The sequence below is a fragment of the Nicotiana tabacum genome, chromosome 17 (genome assembly GCF_000715075.1).
Source record: "Nicotiana tabacum cultivar K326 chromosome 17, ASM71507v2, whole genome shotgun sequence".
In the NCBI taxonomy this organism is placed as follows: Eukaryota; Viridiplantae; Streptophyta; class Magnoliopsida; order Solanales; family Solanaceae; genus Nicotiana; species Nicotiana tabacum.
Genome location: NC_134096.1, coordinates 151451296 through 151475924, shown reverse-complemented (window position 1 = coordinate 151475924; position 24629 = coordinate 151451296). Strand labels below are relative to the sequence as shown.

The window sequence follows — 24629 nt, the reverse complement described above, 5'->3', positions numbered from 1 at the left end:
TAACGATTAATAAGCCCTCGTGATTAATGATTTTTTGGGAACCAACTCCGTTCACCTAATGATTGAATGAAATATCCTATAAATTAGCCAATGAAAGAATTATTTTATCGTAATACTGTCGTAACAACTTTGCAGCAAATATATTGGTTGTACTATCAAAAAGATGCAATTAGTTTACATGCTATACCTAATATTTGATATTTAAAGGAAATTCTTCGAATTGTCAACCAAAGCAAATGAAGGATTCTTCCTCATTGCTTTCCTCTTCAATGATAGCTTCATTAAACGCATTTACAATCCAGTAAAAGGTCAAATATAAAATGCCAGAATTAAAAAAACTAATGGACAAGAGGCATTTACAATTCAGTAATTATCTTTTCTATAATACAGTCTTTATTCTTTCAGTTTCCTGCATCTGTAGATAAAAGCCAAAAATGACATAAATAGAAAGAGAATAGCAGAAAGGAAAGGTATACTGCAAAAAAGACTACAAAATAAGAGGACATGCCAACAAAGATTTAGCTTGATCCTCGGACTGCATTGTCAGTCAACTGAACCTAAAAGCAATGTAGTGGCTTCTTCTGCAATTATTTCAAACTTTGAAGCATCCACCCCGAAGACCACCAGAATACTTCTAGTTCTCAGATAGAGTTGACTGTGTCGCTGCTTTCACTGTCACTGCTGCTGCTTGCACTATCACTTCCACTTCCACTCCCGCTGCCACTCCCACTTCCACTACTGTCACTTCCACTACTACTGCTAGAACTTGAAGTATGGCCCTCTTTTTCCTCTGCATTTACCTGAGCTCTAAGTTCTTCTGCAGCATTGCGGCCCTTATCCTCATCATCATCACTTACATCCACATCAGCTATCTCATCATCTGTATCGTTTTGGTGTGGGATATTAATATCAATGCCTGTTCCGAATTCTTTCACGGTGATATTCCCTCCATTGGCTGCTGTAGTATCATCCTCGTCGTCATTCAGTATATCCAATTCTTCCTCCAGGTCATCATTCTTCATGTCTGGTGATGCAGTTGACTGATTTGCATGTGAAGATGGATATTCAGAAATCTTCTCACCTTTGTGTCTTGAATCTAGAAGAAAGAAGACGAAGAGTCAGCTACTAAAAAAGGCATGAATGACAGATAAGGAATCAGAAATTTCAGGGTTTCATTAAAAAGGAGCTCGCCTATCCCATAAATGATGCAGATTGAGACAAACCATTGAACCAAAAAAAAAAAAAGAACAGATAAGTGGAAGCAAAATCTTAGCCATTAATCAATCAGAACAAATGCAAAATGATTTTCTAGGTAGAAACAGATGAGATGTGCACAGCTTAAATCAATCAAACTACTGATTAGAAAGGAAAAAAAAACCTCAATCAAACTATTGTGTCGTGGATGGTATGATACAACTTAAGCCTATCCTAAACTGTGAGAGCCAAATGGCAGAAGACTCCAGACAACTTAAGTCCTGAAGGTATCTTCTTCTTGGTCAAGCTAGGCCCTTGAATAATTAATTCCGGCAACTTGAGTGATCTTTTATACCTTTTTCATCTCATTCTTTTTCTCCCCTGCATTTCCAATCTGTGTCTAATAACCATTTACCCTCCTTCATTGGATAGATTCAACAAAACATAAGGTAAAACCCCCTTATTCCCTATCTTTTCAGCTTAACACCACCATACAGGGCTCACTTTGAGAATACATACCTGAACTTCGAAAATCACCAACTTCAATCCGTTCCACCTCAACCTGAACAAGCATCAAACAGAAAAGTTAGAGATATTGGTCTAATAGTCAAAACTACAAAGGATATGGAAACGGACAAACTAATCATTTTTCCCCTTTATCAGGAGGGGCAAACATAAAATAAAAAGGCTAAAATTGATATACTAAAGGCAGCTAGATATTATGGAAAAAATGAGAGGTTGATGAGACGCATCAGACAGCGACGAAGACGAAAAAGGAGTAAACGATTTTATCTGTAGTCCGTAAAATTCAAAAAATGAGATACAATGAAGAATAATGTTGCTGGCAAATACAATCATCTGAAGGCAATTTCAAGAACTAAGCTAGACAAGTTCAAGCATGATTTAAACAAGAAAATTCTGTCACTCAAGACTGCAGTTTTAAACTAATGGCTGTAAAAGTTGTTGGCAATAGGCAGTGCACCCATCGACTACAGACCCCACCATTTCTTTTCATTATATTGAAACAAGTAGAATGGGCGGAGAGAAGATACCAACATGTGCAGTGATGATCACTTTGCCAAGTACTACATGTAATAATAGGAAGCAGCGGCAAAGCCCCAGCATCTAACATTCCACCAAAATGTGTAACTACACCATGTGCCCAGTTTTTTTTTTGACAAAGCCACGTACCCAGTTATGCAAACATACATATAACACTATTTCCTTTCTTCTGCTATGCAGAAGCATAAAACCAGTGCAAGCAAAGGTAAATTGTGGTTTCCAACCAGACTCAGTTTAGCATTACAAAATTGTGGGGAGTCTCAACAGAAGAACTCAAGTTAGAGAGATCAATCAAGTAATATCTTTCACTGATCTAAAGAGTGGCACAAAGCAAAGGTATACAGGTTGAAGATGAGTTGAGAAATAATCATGGGAGGAGTCACTTTCATCTTTCACCAAATCGTAATTAAGTTTGAATGGACCAAAACCAGGATAAGCTTGCTTTTATCTTCACTTTGAGATTGATTTAAGGGTGAAGAGAGAACACGTGCATAACAGAAACCAACCCAACATTCCTCCAAAAGGAGCGCATTCCAGTTGGAAACTACAAATGCAACAAGGACTCTGCCACCTAAATTTGATCTATGATTGAGCAAGAGTCCTTGTTGGTCTCCAGCCAGAGAAGAATATCTCATTCAAAACTGAGAGTTGCAAAGCAGATGATGAAATGACATCTGCCGATTGGACAGAGCTGCCATTGTTAATTTTGGAATGAATAGTTAGAAAGTAAAATGGAGATCTACTGACTGGAATGAGGTTTACCAAGGAAATAAAAAATGATCAATGTCAAATGTCACGGTTTATTAGGTCCCAATTGGCAGACTTCTGCATGTTATCAAAATCCTGGGGCAGCCATAATATGTCAGTTCTATCTGGATCAAGCTACTACTTGGACTATGGAATATGGATATAAGTATATAACTGCAAATTAAGCTTATTTCATTTTATCTTTTTCAATAAACTTGTGAACAGATATCATCCATGTTACTAAGAAGGTGAGTTTATCATAATTTATCATCTTGGTAATCTCAATTAGCTTTGCCTAACTCCCTTGAAATCTTTTATCAGAGAATTAGGTAAGCAGTTTCTTCAAATGGTAAGCATAAATACAGAAAGTCATGTATACAAATCTGCAAAAGTATCACATTGCAGTACTAAGTAATCTAGAAGAAACTGAAAGTAAGTTTGCAAAAGAACTTACTGGTACAGCAGGAACTGCAGTCTTATTCTGAGACTGAAATTTAGCCCCTTTGGAAACTGGAGGTGAACTCGCCTCTGCAGGCATTCCAACCGGTGCAGATATCGGTGAAGGTGTAGGTGCACGTGCAGGTGTAGATGCAGATGCAGCTACTGCTACTGCTGCCGCAGCGGATTCTCCGGGGAGTCGGTTATACCTCAACCGCTTAACTGCCGTGTGTAACCGCTCCAACCGAAATGACTCACCATCAAAGAAAAGAACAGCATCATTTTCCTTGTAATCCTCACTACTCCCATCAAAGGCGACTTTGGGTTTACCAGGCTGGTTATTTTGAAATTCAACAGAAATCTTATTGTCCTTGGTCTTGTGTAGTTTTCCAGGTTGGTTTTTATCAATTGAAGCAGGTTTAAATTCATCTGAAGATATAGAAAGGAATTGTCATTTTAACTATTCCAGCAACAACATTAGGATGGCACAAAAAAGAAGATAATGTTAAGGGAAAGTTATACAAATCTCATCCTTTGTCATTTATGCAAATGCAAGTTATGGACAGTTCTAATAAGGGGGATAAAAAAAACAATAAGGACACACATGGGATTTAAAAATGTAACCTAAATCAATACTTGAACCATCTTTGCCGCTATATTAGAAGTTTTCCTTGTATCAAGGGGATTCAATAGTGTGTGTTTTATCCTATTTTCATAGTATAAGGGATTCAAGTGAACCTCCTTTATTTGGTGTAGCTACGCCCCCTAAGTATGGCCAACTAAAACACAGCTAGCTAATTCAGCATTTTCACCATACTTGGCTAAAGATTGATCTAAGAATTTAAGTTAGTGGATACGGAGTACCGCTGCATCACTAGCCTAATTGATATTGGGAGAGAACTAAGTTATCTCCAAATTTTAGATATACAAAATGCATAAATGCGCGCACGCACAAGTTGAGCCTAAAAATTTCAAATTGCTGCACCTCACGTATATTTGCAACTGTTCTTGACTTGTCTTACACGAGAAGCAGCATAATATAGGACGTATTCAACACACTTGAAATAAAGTTATATAAAATTACAGAACCTGGACATTATATTTATTAAAACAAAGGAAGTTTGTTCCTCGTATTCATCTATGTAGATACTAGTAGAAAAAAACGTGCATAAAAAAAAAAGGGAGAGAGGGGGAGATCAGGAGAACATACAGCGTAAAGTACAGAACTTGGAGGAAGGATGGTGGTCTTTGAAGGAAGAGCCTAGGCTCAGATTGTACCACCGATCTGGCTGTGGCGCCGTGCTTGGCTCCTCTTTGCTGTTTATGTTTGCCATTTTCAATAGCCCTAGCCGACACAATCCACCGAAAGACGAAATACAAGGTCGGAGGAGACAATAGTGGGTGGTTTGCAACTTGCAGCTAATTGTGTGTGTGTGTTTGTGTAATTGTGTCCCTGTTATTTTCCTTTTTCCTTTTCTGCGAAGAGTTTCTCTGTGTCCACAAGGAAGAATTACTCAATTAGGGCTCTAAAAGCGACTAATTAATTTAAAAAATACTTCTAAACAGTAATTAGTATTTGACGAAATTTTTAAAAAGTGTTTTTAAGTGTATTTTTCTTAAAAGTGCTTTCGGTAAGAAGCTATTTTTTTCTACTTCTCCAAAACTGCTTTTGCTTCTCCTCGGAAGCACTTTTTTTCTCCTAAAAGCTTAGCCAAATACTTTAAATTTAAAAAAAAATTATATTTTTTTTGAAAAAATAGTTGCTTTAACTTGGAGAAACTTGGCCAAACAAGCTATAAGTCGAACACGCTCATCAGACTGGTCCACCAAAGGTCCTTTGGTCAAGAATTAATATGCAAAATTGTTATATACTGAATAAATATGTAATTTCTTTTATAAGGAATGAATAACATATAATGTGAGTAATAACACATGAATTATTTATTCGTCAAATTATAAAGCAAAATTGTTATAATCTATGATTTTTTATGTGGTGAATAATACTATATGAAATATTATGCAGGAATCGCATATTTTAGGGTATTTTTGTTTTCAGATACTTTTAGTCGCACATTGTTGATATTAATCTACAAAGTGCCACATAAATTCATGAACTGGGAAAATTATAAGCTAGTTCATCTCTTGAAAATGAGATTCGCGCAATACATTTTGAATAGAATTGAAGAGATCTCTCAATTTCTCAAAGTTAAGATTGTACGGATAACCTAAAGCAAAAGAGTGAAGACTGAAGACTAGGAACTTATTAACCCTTAAGTTGGATGGGGGAATTTTTCTTTACATAAACAACGGACACATTTCTTCCATTCTAGACATATTTACCAATTAACATTGCACTAACTACAAGATAACCAAGCAGAATATCCCTTTGATCTGCATCTGATGCTTCCTTTAGATGATGAATTTATTGTTTTATGGTCACAGCATGTACATATGTAACTTAGAGCCTGTTTGGTGAAACTGACAAAATCTGTTTATTTTGAAAAATATTTTTTTAGAATTATTTTTTTCAAAAGTACTTTTAAAAAATATATATATTTGTATTTGGCCAATTCATTTAATATGTACTTTTTACAACATTTGGTAAATAAATTGTGTTTGACCGATCTTTCTAAAAAGTGCATTTGAGTGTTAAATTACCAAAATGATAGTACCAAGGTCTTATAATTCTTTTAAAGAGAAAAATGAACTTAGATATTTATCGTAAGAGACTTTTATTATTTTTTATTTTATTAAAATATAAAACATAAAGCAAACAAACATATTAAAGATTTAAATTAATTTTATATATATAGTTATACCAAACACTACTAGAAATTCAGCTAAAATCGACCACGGTCGGTAAAAAAAATCTGCAAGTCGGTCGGTTTTTCAAAATATTTTATTTTTTAATTTTTTTTTAACGAAATCGATCAACTATGGTCGATTTCTTTTGCGCAAAAATGGGGAAAACTACTTTTGCTTCCCGCGAAATTTATTTTTCAAGAAACCGACCAACGTTGAAATAAAGAAAAATTAATATTCAAAAAACCGACCGATTTCGGTCGGTAATTTTATTTTTTAATAAAATCGACCGACATTGGTCGGTTATTTTCGCGCGAAAATATAATTAAAGAGTATAAATAAAATAAAAGACAGTCTTAAAACAAAAGGCACTGATGGTCTAGTAGTAGAATAGTATCTTGCCACAGTATACACCCCGGTTCGATTCCCACATGGTATATTTTTTTAATTACATGATTAAAAATACCGACCGACTTCGGTCGGTTTTTTCGGTAATTTTTTATTTTTTAGAATTTTAATTGACCGACCGAAATTGGTCAAAAAATACCGACCGAAATCAGTCGAAAAATACCGACCGAAGTCGGTCGGGTTGCTCTACCGACCATACGATTACCGACCACCACGAATCGGTCGGTTTTTGGTCGATTTTTGCCAATTAACGATCAACATCGGTCGGGTTTGGCAGTCGATTTTTTCCTTTTTTTAGTAGTGAAATCATATTATATTATCTAGTATAATTACTTATTGTTACATGATGATTTGAATAATCAAAATATATCATTCAGTATAAATTAGAAGTCTATTCCACAAATTACTATATATTGATAATCCACCATGAAATAATAAGTAAAGTCACTCATACATGATAATATTTCTCAACAATTTCATCTCTACTTCTATCACACAACGCCTCCATATTAATAGAAGACCCGTCTTGTATTTTTTAAAGGAATATCAGAAGGCCCATCTCCTTCCTCAATCTCTGCAGTAATGTCTTCATTAGCATAATAGTTGAATTCCTTATCAGTAGAAGAATGTCGTCGGATGAAATTATGTATAGTGATGGTAGTTTTTGTAAAAGAGTAACTAATTATTAACAACACATAATGTATAATTTAATTTTTTTTAAATTTAAATTCAAAAAGAAACTAATTGTTACCTAACTTTACTAACTTTGTTCTAAATCTTCCCAAAAGCAGAAAAATTATTTCTGTTGCTGGCCAAAAGTACTTCTCTGTATTGGCCAAATAACTTAATTTTTTTTTTAAATATTTTTTTGGGAGAAAAAAAATATTTTTGGCCTCCTAGAAACTTAGCCAAACATGCTCTTAGCTATCTTGACTTTCACGATTGAGGTCTCCTCATGTACTTCTCTAAATTTAGTCTTTTAATTGTGCAGCACATGAGCTTAATAGTCATGTCTTTCAATAGGAATTTCAGCTCTAACACTGATAATTTTCATATACGTATGTACTCTTATGCCGGGATGTTCAAACTAAATCGATAATCCGCATCAACCCGAAAATTCGAGTCAACCCGAAAAAAAACCCTGACTAGTAGTTTGGTTTGACTTGATTTGGTATTGAAAAATAAAACCCGATCATAATAGGGTTGGTTTGATATTAACTAAAAAAAGTCAAATCGAAACTAAACCAATCCGACATTACATGTATACATATTTTATATATTAGATAGATAAAAATATTTATTAGAATGTAAGTTATAAATATTTCTTATATTTTTTATAATTTCTGTATTTAGCACAATATTTTAAGTTGGTTTTATAGCTCATGTAAATGTTTGTTTTTGTCTGGCCCATAAAAGAATAATTGAGCCCAAACCAAAACCTAGTCCTAATGCAAAACTAGATTAGTTCTAAAGCTGTTCTAAAACACTTAAACAATTGAAATCATTTTGTCTCTTCTCCAAAAGCAAGAAACCCTATCGTTCCATTCCAAAACCCCCCAATTAGCTCAAACCCTATCAACTCTAACCCTATCAACTCTCTTTTGCTCTCATCGGTAAGGCTCTTCCCTATCTTATTTTACATGTTTTCTTTTAACTGGATACATACGCCTTGCTTTTTCCCAATTAACTAAGATTTTTCTTTTTCCAATTAGCGAGTTTTTTTGCAAATCTGTTGTATTCCTCCCTATTATCGAATTCATTTGTTTATTTTGTTTCTCTTAGTTGATTAACATGAGTAATTGATTGTTAATTAAAAAGATATTGAAACTTTTTTACTTATATTTTGAATCATTTAGTTAAATAATATGGACTATGTAAAATTAAGAGTGATGTATTTCCTACATTATTTCTTACATTGATGTATTTTCAAGGAATATAAGTTTGAAGACATGTTAGAGGAAGTCCATCAAATTGAGCAAGTTGAAGAAGGTAATAATTTATATTCAATTGTTAATGAGTATAGTTATTTTTTTATATTATTTAATATTAAATATGTTAATTGTTTCTTTTCTTTTGGAATATACAGACTCACTTTTGAGGATTGATTAGAGGGATAGTTAACTACAATTTGCTTTATAATTATTTTTGAAATCTTTACTACTTTAAGGTAATTAATTAAAAGAAAGTTGGTGCATGGTTTTTAATCGATTAAGAAGCTTTTGTATTACATTGTTTCTTTAAGGTTCAGTTGATTTGACAGTCGGAGAAATTAGACATTTTATAATACTTAAAGCAATTGATTTATCCATGATACTCCAACATACTCTTTCTAATTATTTATCTAAGGTTCAATTGAAGTTGGACATGTCAATTGATTTAAGCTTTTATTAGCATTTTAGTGTAAAGTGGAAAATAATTTATAAAGTAGAGACCTTTATAAAGTGGAACCATACAATCTATTGACTAGCATAGTTGAGGTCAATGCTAAAAAATAAAAATATGATTGTTATTGGTAAAATTGTATTTAGGACTATAGAAATATTTGGAGCACAAGTTTATCGGAAAAAACTCCGAGAAACCCGATATTGAAAAACTTGACTTTTGTTAGTTTGGTTTGGTCTATAGATTTAAAAATCCGATACAATTGGTTTGGTTTGGTAATTGCAAAATCCGAACCAACCCGACCTATGTACACCCCTACTCTTATGTGCTTATTTTGGATATAAAATCGCTATCTACTTACAGGGCCTGCTCCAACAGTAGTAAGGCTTGTGCCTCAGGCCCCCAAATTTGGGGCTCCATTTTTTAAAAGTGATAGGTTCATGGGTATTTAAAAAATAATGTTTAGTACTTTAAATATAAAAGTAGAGTTTTTAATATAAAAGGAAAGAAATTTTTTTAGATATATAAATAAAGTAATAATTTGACTTAATTAAAAATGGGTAGATGAATAATTTTTCCAGCCTTCAGTTTTCCACCTTTTACTCATTCATTAACAAATTTGCTCTCTCTTCTTTAATTTGTCCAAATCAATCTCTTTTTTTTTCCAATTTTTCATAAAACCATACATATTTTTTTTTCTTTCTCATTGATATTCTTACTTATCTTCTTTTTCCAAGATTTCATTACTCACCTGCTTTCTCCAAGATTTTACTAGTTCAAGTGTTCAGCAATATTTTTAAACTTCCAATAGTTCTATACCTCTATGATTTGTAAAATCTTATGTAAATCAACAATATCTCAAAAAATATTAAATAAGTTGGTTATATTATCAATCGAGCAAGAATTATTAGAAAAAAATAAATTATAAAAAATTATTAACAACTTTATATCTCAAAAAATTAGAAGAATAAACTTCAAATAAAAACATATCTTAAAATTTTCCTTTAAAAAATTACGCCTTATATTAAATTTTGACTTTAGGTCCCTTATATGCTTGAGTCGACCAGTCGACTTAAAGCACCACATCGCAAACGCTCTTAGTAAAGCACACTTGAATAAAATTGATGGGCTGCAGGGGACATTATAATTGCCACGACACTTCATTAAAGCACCACATTGTTTGTTTGCATATACATAACCCAAATAATGGTGTTATTTTTCAAAAAACTCATCTAGTTGACTTAAAGCGCTTTTCAGTTTTCAAGCTAAGTCAGCACATTAAATATTAGTACAATCTGACTAAAAAATAGTACAGAGTATATGATCACCGACCCTTGCTTAAAATAATTCACCAGGTCGGCTTTGAACATTAAAACAGCAATGTCAACCTTATGTGGATCTGAGAAAGTGTCATGTCACATGTGGCAACCGTTACCAGGTAGTTTCTTTTTCCTTTTCAATCATAAATCTTGATATTCCCTTAATGCTTAATCTTATATAAATAGCCAAGAGCAAGCCAACCAAATTATGTACTTGAATACTATCTTGTTATCAGCCATGGAAAAAGTCATCTTTTCTTCTTGTACACTTCCATCTTTGTCTTTCTCTGATCCAAAATTGCTTCACCTGAGAATTAGATCAAAGGGTAAAATTTCTGCACGACGTAACGATTCTTGTGACTGGGATTATAGGGGGCGATTGGTGGATGAAAGCATGATTGTGTTAAGGAAAAGAGTTCATGAGATGAAGGTGATTGAGAGAAATTATGAGCCACCTGCAGAATGGATGGAATGGGAAAAGCAATATTATGCTTCTTATGATGAGGTAATATGCAATTTGGTAGGCTGTTTACAAATGCATTTGTTGAGTACAAGGCCTAGTTTGGCTCTTGGGATGTTAGTCCTCTTCATCCTCAGTGTTCCAGCTTCGACGGCCATCATTTTCTCTCATTTAGCCAGTAGCCTCCTATCGACCGTTCATCTTGGTTGATGTGTTTTAATTGTCAGACCAGGAGTAGTTGTGAATTCTAATCGGACTGCAGTACATGTACATATATATTGGCTTTTGGTCACTTTTCATTCTCCCATACGTATTGTAAATCTACTACAAGTTTATAATTTGTAATGTATTCAATTTGTTTCCATTACTTATTAAGTTTTATTTCACAATTCTAACTCATTAATATCATCCAACATCAAGACAAGATTCTTCTGTTTCATTCTCTCTCTGTTCCGCTCGCTATATATTTTTGATATGCTCTCACATGTCACACCTAAAAAAACCAAACCATTCTCAGCATATATCTAAAGAAAGAAAGGAACCTCAACTTTATGATCATTAACAAAGTAAATCGTCAGATTCATAACATTCTAGGATTATTGATTCGAAGAATCCTAGAAGATAAGTGAACTATATATATGTGAAGGAAATGAAATGATCCTTTTGAGGCTATCGCATAAATGAGATATTAGAACGCTAATGTTAATATTGCAACTTTTGTGAAAAAGAAATAATGAAGAAAAGGAAATGGTCCAATGTAACAAATGTTGTTCCTACTTATAAGACAATGGCCCAATGTAACAAATGTTGTTCCTCCTTAATTAGGAGAATCTGAGATGAGAAGTTTGGGAAAGTTCAGTCAGCTTACCTTCCATTAACAGTGGGTTAACCAAAACCGAAGAGGCTTTATATATACAAATGCTATAGTAACCCCCAAAGAACTCTAGCTAATTAGGCTAACCAAGTAAATAACCACTCACTTATACTAGCAACTATTACTAGGATTCACCTCGGTGTTCGCTATACATCTAAATTCACATTGTGTAAGGCCCATTAAAGTAGGAGCACTCCCGATTATTTTTTTTTATTTCAAAGACTCAAGATCAAAATAACTCATTAAGAAGTAAAAAATTTTATTCACCGCACCACGATCTTTTATAGTGCTAGAATAATCATTTACCGAGTAATAATTGATGGATTTGTGTGAAAAGAGGTTGGGGTAGTGGAGAAAATAGAAATAGAGTACGACTTTGTCATCCTTATCAAATATATTTTCCCACCTTTTAATTTGTTCATGAACCTTAACTATTGTTTTGTCCATTCCGTCAAATCCAAACTCCTTTCTATAGATCTCTTCCTCTTCCTTGCATATATGCTTCGTTTAACAAAATTGGAAGGCCATTGTATTAGACCATCTCCGACCTTACACAAAATATTATACCAAATTCTATTTTGGTGTAATACACTACAAGAAAAGGCTCATTTTGTGGGGATTTTTTAAAGTTTTGTGGCGGTTTTTGACCCCTACAAAATGAATTGTGGCGGTTTCAAAAAACACCACAGTTACCTTCGCCACGAGCATTTCTGTGGCAATTTTGTAAAACTTCCACGACGACCGCCACAATATAAATTTTTAATCTGTGATGGTTTTTAAAGGCAATTAGCAACGGTTTGTAACACCCAATATATGATCTCAATATTTTTTAAAAAATAATGTGAGAGAGTTATAAACCCACACAATTTGATCTCAATCTTTAAAAAAAATAATCAGTGGCAGCTTATAACTGTCACAATAATGGAAATTTTTAATTCAAGGATTCAATAAATAAACTCAATAACTCATACAACATAAATCCATTCCATTAAGAATATCTATAGTAACAAACATCAACACATTCAAATTCATATCACACTAAAGTTATAAAAACACATTTGATAATTTAAACATTATACATTCTACAGCTATCCATAATAAGTAAATATGCAGATCTGCTAAGTATTTGCTTGGTGATTTGTATTGTTGTCACCTGATCATATTCTCACATCCACCGAATGAAGCAGGCTCACTCTACACATCTTGGTATATAAATAAACGAAAGGTCTGATTCTTCTTACAAGTAAATCTGTTACTTGATCTAACAATAGCATTGAACTGAAGTTGTTAGATACTCACATGAATAAGAGCTAAAGTACAAAGCTATTTCTTTGGATATCATCACAACACTTATATCCACGAACTATTTTACTTGATAGCATAAATTCTTGCCATATATTCACGAAAATCATAATGTAACTAATAAAATATAAATTAACCACTATAGGCTTTCTAACATTAGAATCAAGCAAATAAATTACAAGCTGTAATCTATCCCAATAATTAACAAACTTGCATCGAAATAATAACACTAGAAAATTGAAGTAGAAGAAATGAACTGAATAAAATAGGAGTGGTATAATAGGAGTAGTTAGTTAAATAAACCAAGCATTTTAACATCTGTTGGATCCAACTTCAAACAAAAGAAGCAACAAATTAAAACGCGCAAAACTTTTTCTAAGGCATGAATTCCACTAGTATATGTATTATTCGCAAAAACTACAAGAGAATATATAACAAATTACTCTTAGTTACTTAATGTGACCTGGGGAAAATATGTGAAAAGATTTAGGAAATGAGTTAACAAGCAAAACTTACCACTCAATGCCATCATAACATCATATCAATCTGTTAAACCAAAATATGCATAGATTAGCATTCAATCAAGTTGGCTTCATCAAAGTTTGTCCATAGAATTACTCCACAGTAAGAGATCCTCTTATGGGGAACACATACGAATACAAATGTGAATACCATTTCTGAACATACCTTTAAACCAAATATGAATATCATCTCTAAACATATCTATAAATGAAATAAATAAGCACTACTTAAAGATGCAATATTGTTACCTTTAGATAAAACACCATATTAAATAAAAAATTTATTCGGATTTGTATGTATTTGTTGCCAAATAAGTAGCAGTATTTGCCTCGACTACATCATCAATTAGATGGTCTGTAGCTAGTTATATCCTAACTCTTAGTATGACTCATTCTCATAACCTTCATCTTCCACAACTTCTTCTGTATCATACAACTCTCTTGGCTTTAGGTTTACAAAAACTACTCTATCCTTAATTGAAAACATCATCTACGTAGTATACCATATTTATGCTTGAGATACTCCGATGTAAGGCTCATGTTCTTCACCCTCAATTTCGAGTAATTATATAGAAAGTTGGAGTCATTTTCTTTTTCCAAATAAATAAAATATCAGTAGCATACAAATAATTTACCTGCCTACTGATCTTTGTCTGCTAGAAATATTCAAATTTGAAGGCATATATAAAATAAGTTCAAAAACTTATGCGAGCCGTAGATAAGCTAGTTTTTACAATAAAATGAGTCAACTTACCTGATAGCGGGTTTGAAATTACACCATGTCCAGTACTCTTAGAAACGTGCACATCTGCAATAATGATATGATGCAAGACATATTACTAGAGGAAGTTTTCATCTGCAGTAATTTATTTTTTTAAGAAAAGTGAAAAACTAAACTACTAAAGTATGAGCTAGAGAAGAATAAATTTGTCACCATATCAAGTAAAAGAGATGCATTCATTGAAGACCATGTACTATCTTGATATTCCTCAATGTAGAAGTGAGAAAAATATTAGCAAGTTCCCTGACTGAATAATCCGCAGAATAAAATGCATTTATGCTCTCCCAATTCCCACATTATATTAATTTGTGGGTCAATCAATTTCAACATCACACAACAGAACTAAATTCTAATTGAAATCTGGAAAAAACTTTGCGTTAAATAAAGGAGCTTCTACCTACAACACTGAGTAATCTGTAGCCAGAAGCAAAACATCTAATGGTCTTCCCTCGAATATCAACACTCTTTAAAAAAGAGAATAAATTTCAAGTTAGATTGTCCATAAAGGTTTCATTACTGGTTCAAGCAATAACTACAACTGAAAAACCCAAATTCTACTGCTACTGAGATAAAGAAAATAAATAAAATTAAGAGGAAAAGAAAAAAAACCTTTAGACGAGCAATGACATTCTGAAGTTGATTCGCCCAAATGGATACTTCACTTCAGAAATTCCCAAGACACAATGCAATACCAATAAATCATATTCCTAGCCTGAAAATATCTTAATAAAAAAATTACTTAAATTGAAATAATGGAGCAACACAAAAAACATAATCTGTGATTCAAAAATCAGAGTAGGAGCCATAAATTGAGATGAAGAATAATACTTACAAAATGTGACTAATATGGATAGAAAATTGAGAGAGCGCATATGAAGGGAAGCAATGCACTAGAGAAGAAGCAGTTCAACCGAGGTGTTGAAAAGGGAAAACCTAGGGCTAAATGCATAATGAAATTAAAAGAGGGAAAGATTCGGGAAATGTTTTGGAAAAGGAGGGAGAACTTACCGCGTTTACTTTCGAGCAAAACAAAAAAAGGAAAATTAAGGCAACAAATAAGTTTTTGAGAAAATTAAGTATTTTTCCAACAATAAAATAATATTTTTGAACATAATAAAATTGCTAAAATCCCTAAATAAAATAAATGTAACAACTAGTTACGGATGTATTAATATCGTACTAATTATTTAAAATTTTAATTAATGAAATATGAATATCTTTTTAGATGTTAAATCTAAATATATTTTTTATCTTTTAAATATAAAAAAATTGAAAAAACTATTTTTGGGTAATTTTGCTTATAACAACCAAATAAGATCTAAATTTTAAATGTTAATATAGGTTTATAACAACTAGTCGTTATAATAGGCCAAAAAATATGAACATATGAGGATAAAGAGATTTAACAATATTTTTTTTTCATTCAACTATTTAGCTACTGGTGTCATATTCTTCATAATTGTGAAAAAAATCCATCCACAATAAAATCAATATCTTAATATTGAGAAGTGACAAATAAAGAGCGGAAAAAATGCCTTTGAGTATTTAGAAGTTGAAAATTAAACTAAGATTAATTAGTATTCCTAAATTGTCTATGATATTTGTTAGTTTATTTAATTTTGTCTAATTAGGATTCACGATCGAAATCATGTAGGAATAAATTTTCTAAATTTCAGTCAAATTTGGTTTGTAATATTATAAATAGGGGTGTAGCTGCATAATTTCTAAGGTGGAGAGGTATCATTGATGTAGAGAGATTCAAAAGTTTATAAATAAATAAAAAAGCCCTCTACCATGTTTTCTCTCTAGTTTGATAAATTTCCTCCTTATAGCCGTTGTTAAATTTTTTGCTTGTGCTTAAACAAAGAATATGAACGGCTATTTGTGTAAAAAGGGGTGTAGCTACATAATTTCTAAGGTGGAGAGATATCATCGATGTAGAGAGATTCAGAAGTTTATAAATAAATAAAAAAGCCCCCTACCATGTTTTCTCTCTAGTTTGATAAATTTCCTCCTTATAGCCATTGTTGAATTTTTTGCTTGTGCTTAAACAAAGAATATGAACGGCTATTTGTGTAAAAAGGGGTGTAGCTACATAATTTCTAAGGTGGAGATGTAGCTTATGTAATGACCCAACCGTTTATTTTAACTTTTAGAACCCCGTTCTCTAAAATTAAACTCTCTGTATATGCTTTTATTGATTTATGACTGGCGGGGATGGTTGGTTTGGGATTTGGAAGTGTTCGGGTTGAAATCGGAACACTTGGTTTTTTAAGTTGGCCTTAAAATACCAAGTTTGACTTCGGTCAACATTTTGAAAAAAAGACCCCGAAATCGGGATTTGACGGTTCCAATAGGTTCGTATGATGATTTCGGACTTGGGTGTATGTTCGGATTGGGTTTTGGACAACCCGGGAGCGTTTTGGCGCTTAATAGTAAAAATTAATTATTTGAAGGTTTAAAATTCTTTAAATTTGGTTTGGGGTAGGTTTTTGAGTAATTGAAGTCCGTTTGGAATTCCGAGTTTGAGAATAGTTCCGTATAGTAATTTAAGACTTGGTAGAATTTGGTGTCTTATTATTTTTCTTGGATTTAAATTTATCGGTATCTTTTCATTTTCTTTAATACTGCTAATAAAATAATAAAATTTCTTGGAAAACTTATTCTGGAAATAATCGATATATGTTTAATTTATTAGTTGGTTTGTCTAGCTGTAGTGTTGGGCGCCATCACGAACTATAGGTGGAATTGGGTCATGACAGCTTCAATATAGAGATATTCAAGAATTTATAAGTGAATAAAAATCTGTGTTCTCTATCTAGTTTGATAAATATTTTTCTATATATCCTTTATTGATTTTTTTAATTGTGGCTAAATTATTTGTCGGGGTATTTCAATCCTTCGTTAGCTAAAGATGAATATACAAAATAATAAAAAAATGTCTGAAGACAATAAAAGAAAAACTAATAACTAATATATGGAAATAATGAAAAACCTCTGTTTTTGTGTCTACTTTTTGTAGGGGTAGAATGTTGGGGAAAAGACAAATAATGGCAAGGGTTAAAAATTGGCATAAATTGCATCAATTTGTAGAAATTTAACTAAAATGTGCAATTTGATTAGATTTTCAAAAGATGGTAGAAAAAATGACTAAATATTGCATGAGTTAGTGGCCTCCAATTTGTATCGAATGGCAAAGATTTTGCAGAAAATTAAAGTTGTATTTATGAAGGTATCAGAAACTTCCACAATAAAACTGTCACAATACGAATAATTTTGTGAAAGTTAAAACAAACGCCATAAATTAAAAATATAGTGGAGGTCTTTTACAACCTCCACAAATAAATCACCACAAAAAGAATTATTTTGTAGGAGTTGATGCAAACGCCACAAAACAAATATATAGTGGAAGTTTCTTATAACTACCATAAATTAATCGCCACAATTTAGTAATTTTTTTGTAGTGAATATTTTATGTTTCGGTGCTCCAACTCAATATCATTTTAGTGTGTGAATAGTGTTACACCATGTGAATAGTGCTACACCATATTTGATGTATTAGACCATCTCCGACCTTACTATCCATTAATATTTTATTATTATTTTTATTATATAATTCTTTTACTTTAACATATTATAAATTTTACTTTTTTCATTTAGGTCCCTAATATACCTAATTAATTTTTATATAATATCTTTATAATATTAATTTTACATCTTAATTTAGGTATATAATTTTTATAAATTAATTTTCGTATATATTATTTTTATATAAAATTGTAAGTTAATTTTATATTGTATAAAAAATTATAACCATCATAAAAATAAAAAGTGCAAATATAAAATATAATATGTTGTTAATAAATAACATAATATTCATTAAATAACATAAAAAAAATTAGCGACTGGCATAGATTAAAATTAAAAATACATTAAATAACATAATATATATATATATAAAACTGGGAATAGAAAAGATGACGTGGCATGCATCTTTAACCAGTATGACAATTTATCTTTTTTCTCATAATTTTGAACTTTTTTCTTATTTTCTGTCAAAAAAATTGCCGGAAAATATATTTTTATCCTCATTATTACTCCATTTATTTCTATTCATCAAATCCCATTTAATGTCTCTTTCTTCCGTTTTCTTCATCCTCATATTACTATATTTATTCCTTTTCCTCAAATCCCTTTCTTCCTTACTTTTCTTCCGTTTTCTTTTTTTTTTCATTATTACTCTTTTTATTTCTTTTCCTCAAATCCCTCTCTCTTCCTTCTATGTTTCCATTTTCTTAGAATTGTTTTTTCCAATCTCTCTATAAATTCTAAAGACCTTAAGGTAGGCAAAAGTATGAGAAGAAGTCAATGTCGGAGAAACCTTCCGGTAATAAAATTTTAGCGGAGAAAAAGCCGAGGCTGTGAAGACGCATCTCAAAGATTATTTTTTTATCGTTGCCACCAGCTTTTTGCCTTCTACGTTTTTTTTTTTTGTGCTTTCTACATTTTCGTTTTCCTATTCTCATTGATGTTAGTTGGAACTTGGAAGTATTGTGCTTTGTGTTTAAGGCCTTTTTCTCCTTGAATTATTGAAAATTTAAATATCTATTGTGCTTAGCATGATAGACTCTAGTGTTATATATATTTGTAATTTCGCTGTTTATGACTTTTAGGTTTGGTTGTCTTTGAAGGTTAATTTTGTTGGATCTGAATTGTTTAATTTTTGAAGATATTGATAGAGCTGTTTCAAAATTAGCATTTTGAGGGGAGTTTCGTTTGAGCTGAATTTTCTTGTGAGGAAATAGAAAATAGGCTTCACGTACAAGTCTAATTTCACAAGAAATAGAAAGGAATATTAAATAGTTTCTTATTTTCCTCCTTTTTCTTTTTCCTTTCCCATCTATTTTTCTTGCTTGATTTTTATTTAGTAAGCGAAGCTTTTGTCTCTATAAAAAAAGTGAGTGATGCGTAGTTATAGTAAAACCTTCTGGTGAATGGGATGTGAAGAATTTAAAATATATTTATCATGCACTTCTGTTAGCAGTAACTAGAAGACAGAAAAAGTTTTAATTGGTATTACAATATTGTAATAAAATTCTAACTTTTTTTTAGTGTAATAAAGAACAATAGAAGAGTGAAATTTAAAACTACAACATGAATTGTTTTTGTTCGATTCTGTCTTAACACGGAAATTTGGCATTGTTTGTTCTTTTATTTTTTTCTACTTTAGTTATTTTTTTCCTTAAAAAGAATCTTTGAGATTTTTGGGATAACAAGATAACATCTTATATCACGTGTATAAAAATTAGATTTTAAATAAAATAAAGAAAATCAAAAGTACAACATGAATTTTTTTAGTTCAATTCTCTTTGAACACGCAAATTTGGCATTGTTTGTTTTTATATTTTTTCCTACTTTGATTAATTCGTTTTTCTACTTTGATTAACTTCGTTTTTCTTTTATAGATCTTATATTACATGTATAAAAATTGAATTTCAGATAAAATAAATAAAATCAAATAAAACTAAATATCCACCTAAAAAACATTTACTCAAAAGCATATAAATTTATGTATAAGAATATATATAATAGAATTACTATTTGAGAAATTCAACCAAATATATCTGCTACAGTACAATATAGTGAGAATAATCCTATAAGAATTGTAAAGTTTCTAGCAGCGGTTAATACAGCTCTAAAATTAGTAGAAGATAATTTCCTTTGCCTTATATTATCCTAAAATTAAAAGAACTAAAGTAAAATATTAATAGAAAACTCTAATCGAAATCTAACCCATTTTACCTGGAGAATTTTTTTAGAGCAAATTGATGAGTAAAATATTCAAATTAAATTGACTATTAAACGATATGTAATATTAAAAGAAACTCTACTTTTTCTTTCCTCTTATTAAACTTTTGATTTTCCTTTTCTTGTTTTGGTAGTTGACCATTTTTCTTTATTTTCTCTCCAATCAATAGATTTTTTTTCTTTTGTTATATTCACGAAATAAATGTGAAATTAGAATTTCCAGATGTGATACTAACCTAGAAGTATTGAATAGTGATATTGCGTAATGGGTGATAATTTTATTTGGATTCTACCGTAAATTCTCATTCAAAAAGGATTTAAAAGCAAATATATGTGCTTTTTCTTTCGTTGTTCTACTTGGCTAAATTATCATTGGTACGATATTTGTACGTCTGATTTATTCATATATAAATGTAATTTATTATTTCTCACGATATTTTTATTTTTTCAACAAAACTCACAAAAAGAAATTATTTTCTTAAAGTCATTTGCGTTCTTCCGGAAATATCGCGTGGATTAATTTACTAGTATATATATAAAGTTGGGTATAGAAAAAGTGATGTGACACCTCTCCTTGGCCAAGAAACCTATTTATCTTTTTTCTCTTTTTTATTGCCTTTTGTTCCCTTATTTTTCTTTTTGAATTCATTTTAAGAATTCCAAAAGTCAATTTTTGAAACTTACTATACCTCTTTACATGCCAAATTAATGAAATGTTTAAATAGGTATCAATATTACGTTACTCTCTTCTGATTCCTCTTTACCTGCCAAATTAATGAAATGTTTAAATAGGTATCAATATTACGTTACTCTTTTATGGGTAAATATAATTATGATGATTTATCTCATTTTAAATATTTGGGAGTTATGAAAAGCATGGGAGTATGGATATTTTTAAGATACTTTGATTGCTATTTATCTTTTTTCTTAAATATCTTTTTTCCCTCTTTTTCTTAAAAGAGGGAAAAAAGTAAGCTATATATTTATCTTTTTGCCTTTTTCTTTTATTAAACTCTATTAAGAATCTCCTATTATAGTTGTTTACATCATTAATTAACTACAAAAAATCCAAACGTTTGGGTTAAGAGAAGGGACTATTAGCATTTACTCACTTCCCCCCGAAACGTTGCTAATAATCAAACGGTTTCAAGAATATTAATGTGAACAACTAATTTTTGACCACACCCGAATTCTATATTATTTTAGTGTAAATATTTCTTTTAGGTCTAATCGTGATATTTAAACTTTTATCTTACTCTTAAAAGGTTTTATTTGAGAAAAACTATAAAATATTTACATTCTTAGAGTATAAGTTTTATTTCTATTTACATGAGAAAAGAAAATTTACAAATATATATATATATATATATATATATATATATATACTATATATAAATCTTATATCGATATACTATATATACATCTTATATACTATATATATTCGATATTAAATATTGAATATTAAAATTTAGGTCACAATTCTATAATAAAATTTACAAAGCATTGTCTTAGATAATTTTTTTTAACATCCTTTTGTCTCTAATATCTATTTAATATTTTTTAAAAAAAAAATATGTTGGGCCCACTTAGCCCACTTAGCCCGTTTAGCCCGCGGGCTGGGACCGTTTAGCCCGGGACCAAACGGTCCTGGGCCCGGGCCGGTTCCTACAAAAAGCCCGTTTAGGCCCGGGACCGTTTGGCCCGGCCCACTTGGCCCGGGACCGGCCCACTTGCCATCCCTACCGTCTCCCAAGCCCTTCCAACGACTCAAACCGACGCCCAACGCTCCAAAACTAGTCAATAATTATGCAAACCCATCAATATATACTCAAATACTCATTACAATCCTATTTACAACAATTCCCAACTCCGCTTGAAAAGTCGATAAAATCACCCACGGGCCCACGTGCCCGGATTCCGAAAATTTTTGAAGATAAACTTTGCCCATGACATCACGGACTCAAATATATAATTATTCTCAATTCCATGTCCAAAATTCGTGGTCAAAATCCAAATATACAAGATTCTAGGTTTTTCCACCCAAAGCCCTAATTTTTACTAATTCCCATGTTCAAATCCATATAAACTTATGTATTTAACTCAAAATTGTGAAGAAAGCACTTACCCCATTATGATTGATGAAGATGGCACTCCAATGTGCTCCAAAATCGGCTCCCATGGGCGAAATGAAATGAGATAGAGCCAAACCCTCGCTTTAAAGAAGACACTGCCCATCCCCGACTTCCGCACCTGCGGTGCCTTGGCCGCATCTGCGGTCCCGCACCTGCGGAAATCCCATCGCAGGTGTGGCTCCAGCTCGGCCCAACATTTTCTCACCTGCGCTCCATGCGGCGCATCTGCGCGTCCGCTCCTGCGTTGCTCTCTTCGCACCTGCGCCTTTGCAGGTGCGCAAACCTTTCCACTCCTTCGGGCTCGCACCTGCGGCCCTCTTCACGCTGGTGCGGTTACACCAGCTGCTCAGCTGCTTCAGCCCTTCTTCAAATTTCAAATTCAATCTGTTAACCACCCGGAATCCACCCGGGGCCCTCGAGACCTTAACCAATTATACCAACATGTCCCAAAACACATTACGAACTTAGTCGAGCCTTCAAATCATATCAAATAACGTCGAATTCATGAATCGCACCCCATTCCATGCTTAATGAACTTTAGAATTTCAAACTTCTACATTCGATGCCGAAACATATCAAATCACGTCCGATTGGCCTCAAATTTTGTACACAAGTCATCTTTGATATTACAAACCTACTCCAATTTCCAGAATCAAATTCTGACCCCGATATCAAAAAGTCCACTTCCGGTCAAACTTCTCAAAATCCTTCAAATTTATAACTTTCGCCAAACGACTCCAAAATGACCTACGGACCTCCAAATCTACTTCCGGATGCGTTCCCAATACCGGAATCACCATACGGAGCTATTCTCAGACTCGAAATTCCAAACGGACATCGATAGCATTAAAATGCACTTCAACCCAAATTTATGGAATTCTTCCAAAATGCTAACTTCCACAATAGGTGCCGAAACGCTTCCGAGACATCCAAAATCCGATCCGAACATACGCTCAAGTCCAAAATCATTATACGAACCTGCTGGAACCTTTAAATCCCAATTCCGAGGCCATTTACTCTAAAATTCAATCTTATTCAATTCTTCCAACTTAAAGCTTTCGAATTGAGAATTTTCTTTCCAATTCAGCTCCGAATGTCACGACCCAAAATCCTAACCTGTCATGATGGCACCTATCTCGTGACTAGGCAAGCCAATAATCTCAATAAATCACAATTCCTTTAAGTTTGAAAATATAATATTGAAATACAATACAAGATCCCATAAATACTGATACGAATACTCCCCAAAACTTTATGTCACTAAGTACATGGGCATCTAATATGGAAACAAGTCAAAAGAAAACGGTCTATAATAGTCTAAGACCAAATACAGTAAAACAAGAAGATAGGGAAGGAGAGATAAGGTCTGCGAAACACGGCAGCTACTTCTGAATCTCCGAAAAATCAACTGTGTGAGAAAATCAACACTCGCTATGTCCGGAAGCACCTGGATCTGCACATGAAGTGCAGGGTGTAGTATGAGTACAACCAACTCAGCAACTAACAATAATAAATAAGGAATTGAAGATAGTGACGAGCTACATAATTATAGTTCATTTCTAGTAATTCCAACAGAGAATAGACATGATTTCAAATCCAGCAGTTTAAGTCAAATCAATTTATACAGTTTAAGTTCATGTAATCCGGATATAAGAACTTTCAAAGAATTTCACAACAATGACAAATAGCAACTAAGTGCAACAATAAATGAAAATCAAGTACAGCCTCTCAGGGCAACAGTCACTCCACTCGTCACAACAACTCAACCACTAGCCTCTCAGTCCTCAGCACTCACACTCACGTGCTCCTACAGCCCAAGCATTATAATCTGTACGGCCAACTCACGTGCTGCACGGACAACTCACATGCCATAATATAAATATATGGATCCGTACGGCCAACTCACGTGCTGCACGGCCAACTCACGTGCTATAGTATAATATAAGGATCCGCACGGCCAACTCACGTGCTGCACAACCAACTCACGTGCTATAGTATAATATAAGGATCCACACGGACAACTCACGTGTTGCACGGCCAACTCACGTTCTATGGTATAATATCTCACAATCAGGCCCTCAGCCTCACTCAATCATAAAGCTCTCCAGTCTCCCGGGCTCTCTACAATCATAAAATCAGCCCAAATAACAATGATATGATACATCAATAATGAACAATAGAGACTGAGATAAAATAATCAAGTAAGCTGTGACTGAGTACAAAATAAAAATTTAAGCAGATAATTCGCATGTACACGACCTCTGTTAATCCCAACAATACCAACATATAGCCTAAACATGGTTTCTAGCATGACTTATAGTCAAGTTTCCACAACACATAGAGAACACATAACTATCAACAAGTTATTCAGCTTTACAGTTTTCACGGGATGAACCAAG

General features: G+C 32.5%; 2 protein-coding genes across 2 annotated transcripts; one reads left to right on the top strand and one right to left on the bottom strand.

Annotated features, from left to right (window-relative positions):
- Positions 1-294: 294 nt before the first annotated feature.
- LOC107777948 (uncharacterized) lies at positions 295-4905 on the bottom strand. Its single transcript, XM_016598117.2, has 4 exons — positions 4652-4905; positions 3458-3870; positions 1714-1756; positions 295-1096 (listed from the first exon to the last, which is right to left on the bottom strand). Exons 1-4 carry the CDS (start codon positions 4773-4775, stop codon positions 642-644), a joined length of 1035 nt encoding a protein of 344 aa, XP_016453603.1. The 5' UTR covers positions 4776-4905; the 3' UTR covers positions 295-641.
- A 5685-nt stretch (positions 4906-10590) lies between these two features.
- On the top strand, positions 10591-11022 carry LOC107829431 (uncharacterized). The gene has a single exon (XM_016656894.2). It carries the CDS (start codon positions 10591-10593, stop codon positions 11020-11022), a length of 432 nt encoding a protein of 143 aa, XP_016512380.2.
- Positions 11023-24629: the final 13607 nt, after the last annotated feature.

Coding starts and splice junctions, on each gene's coding strand:
- LOC107777948 (XM_016598117.2), bottom strand. CDS start 4,775: ATGGCAAACATAAACAGCAAAGAGGAGCCAAGCACGGCGCCACAGCCA. Junction 1,757..3,457: donor CTGCAGTTCCTGCTGTACCA/GTAAGTTCTTTT, acceptor ATGCTTGTTCAG/GTTGAGGTGGAACGGATTGA. Junction 1,097..1,713: donor TGGTGATTTTCGAAGTTCAG/GTATGTATTCTC, acceptor TCTTTCTTCTAG/ATTCAAGACACAAAGGTGAG.
- LOC107829431 (XM_016656894.2), top strand. CDS start 10,591: ATGGAAAAAGTCATCTTTTCTTCTTGTACACTTCCATCTTTGTCTTTC.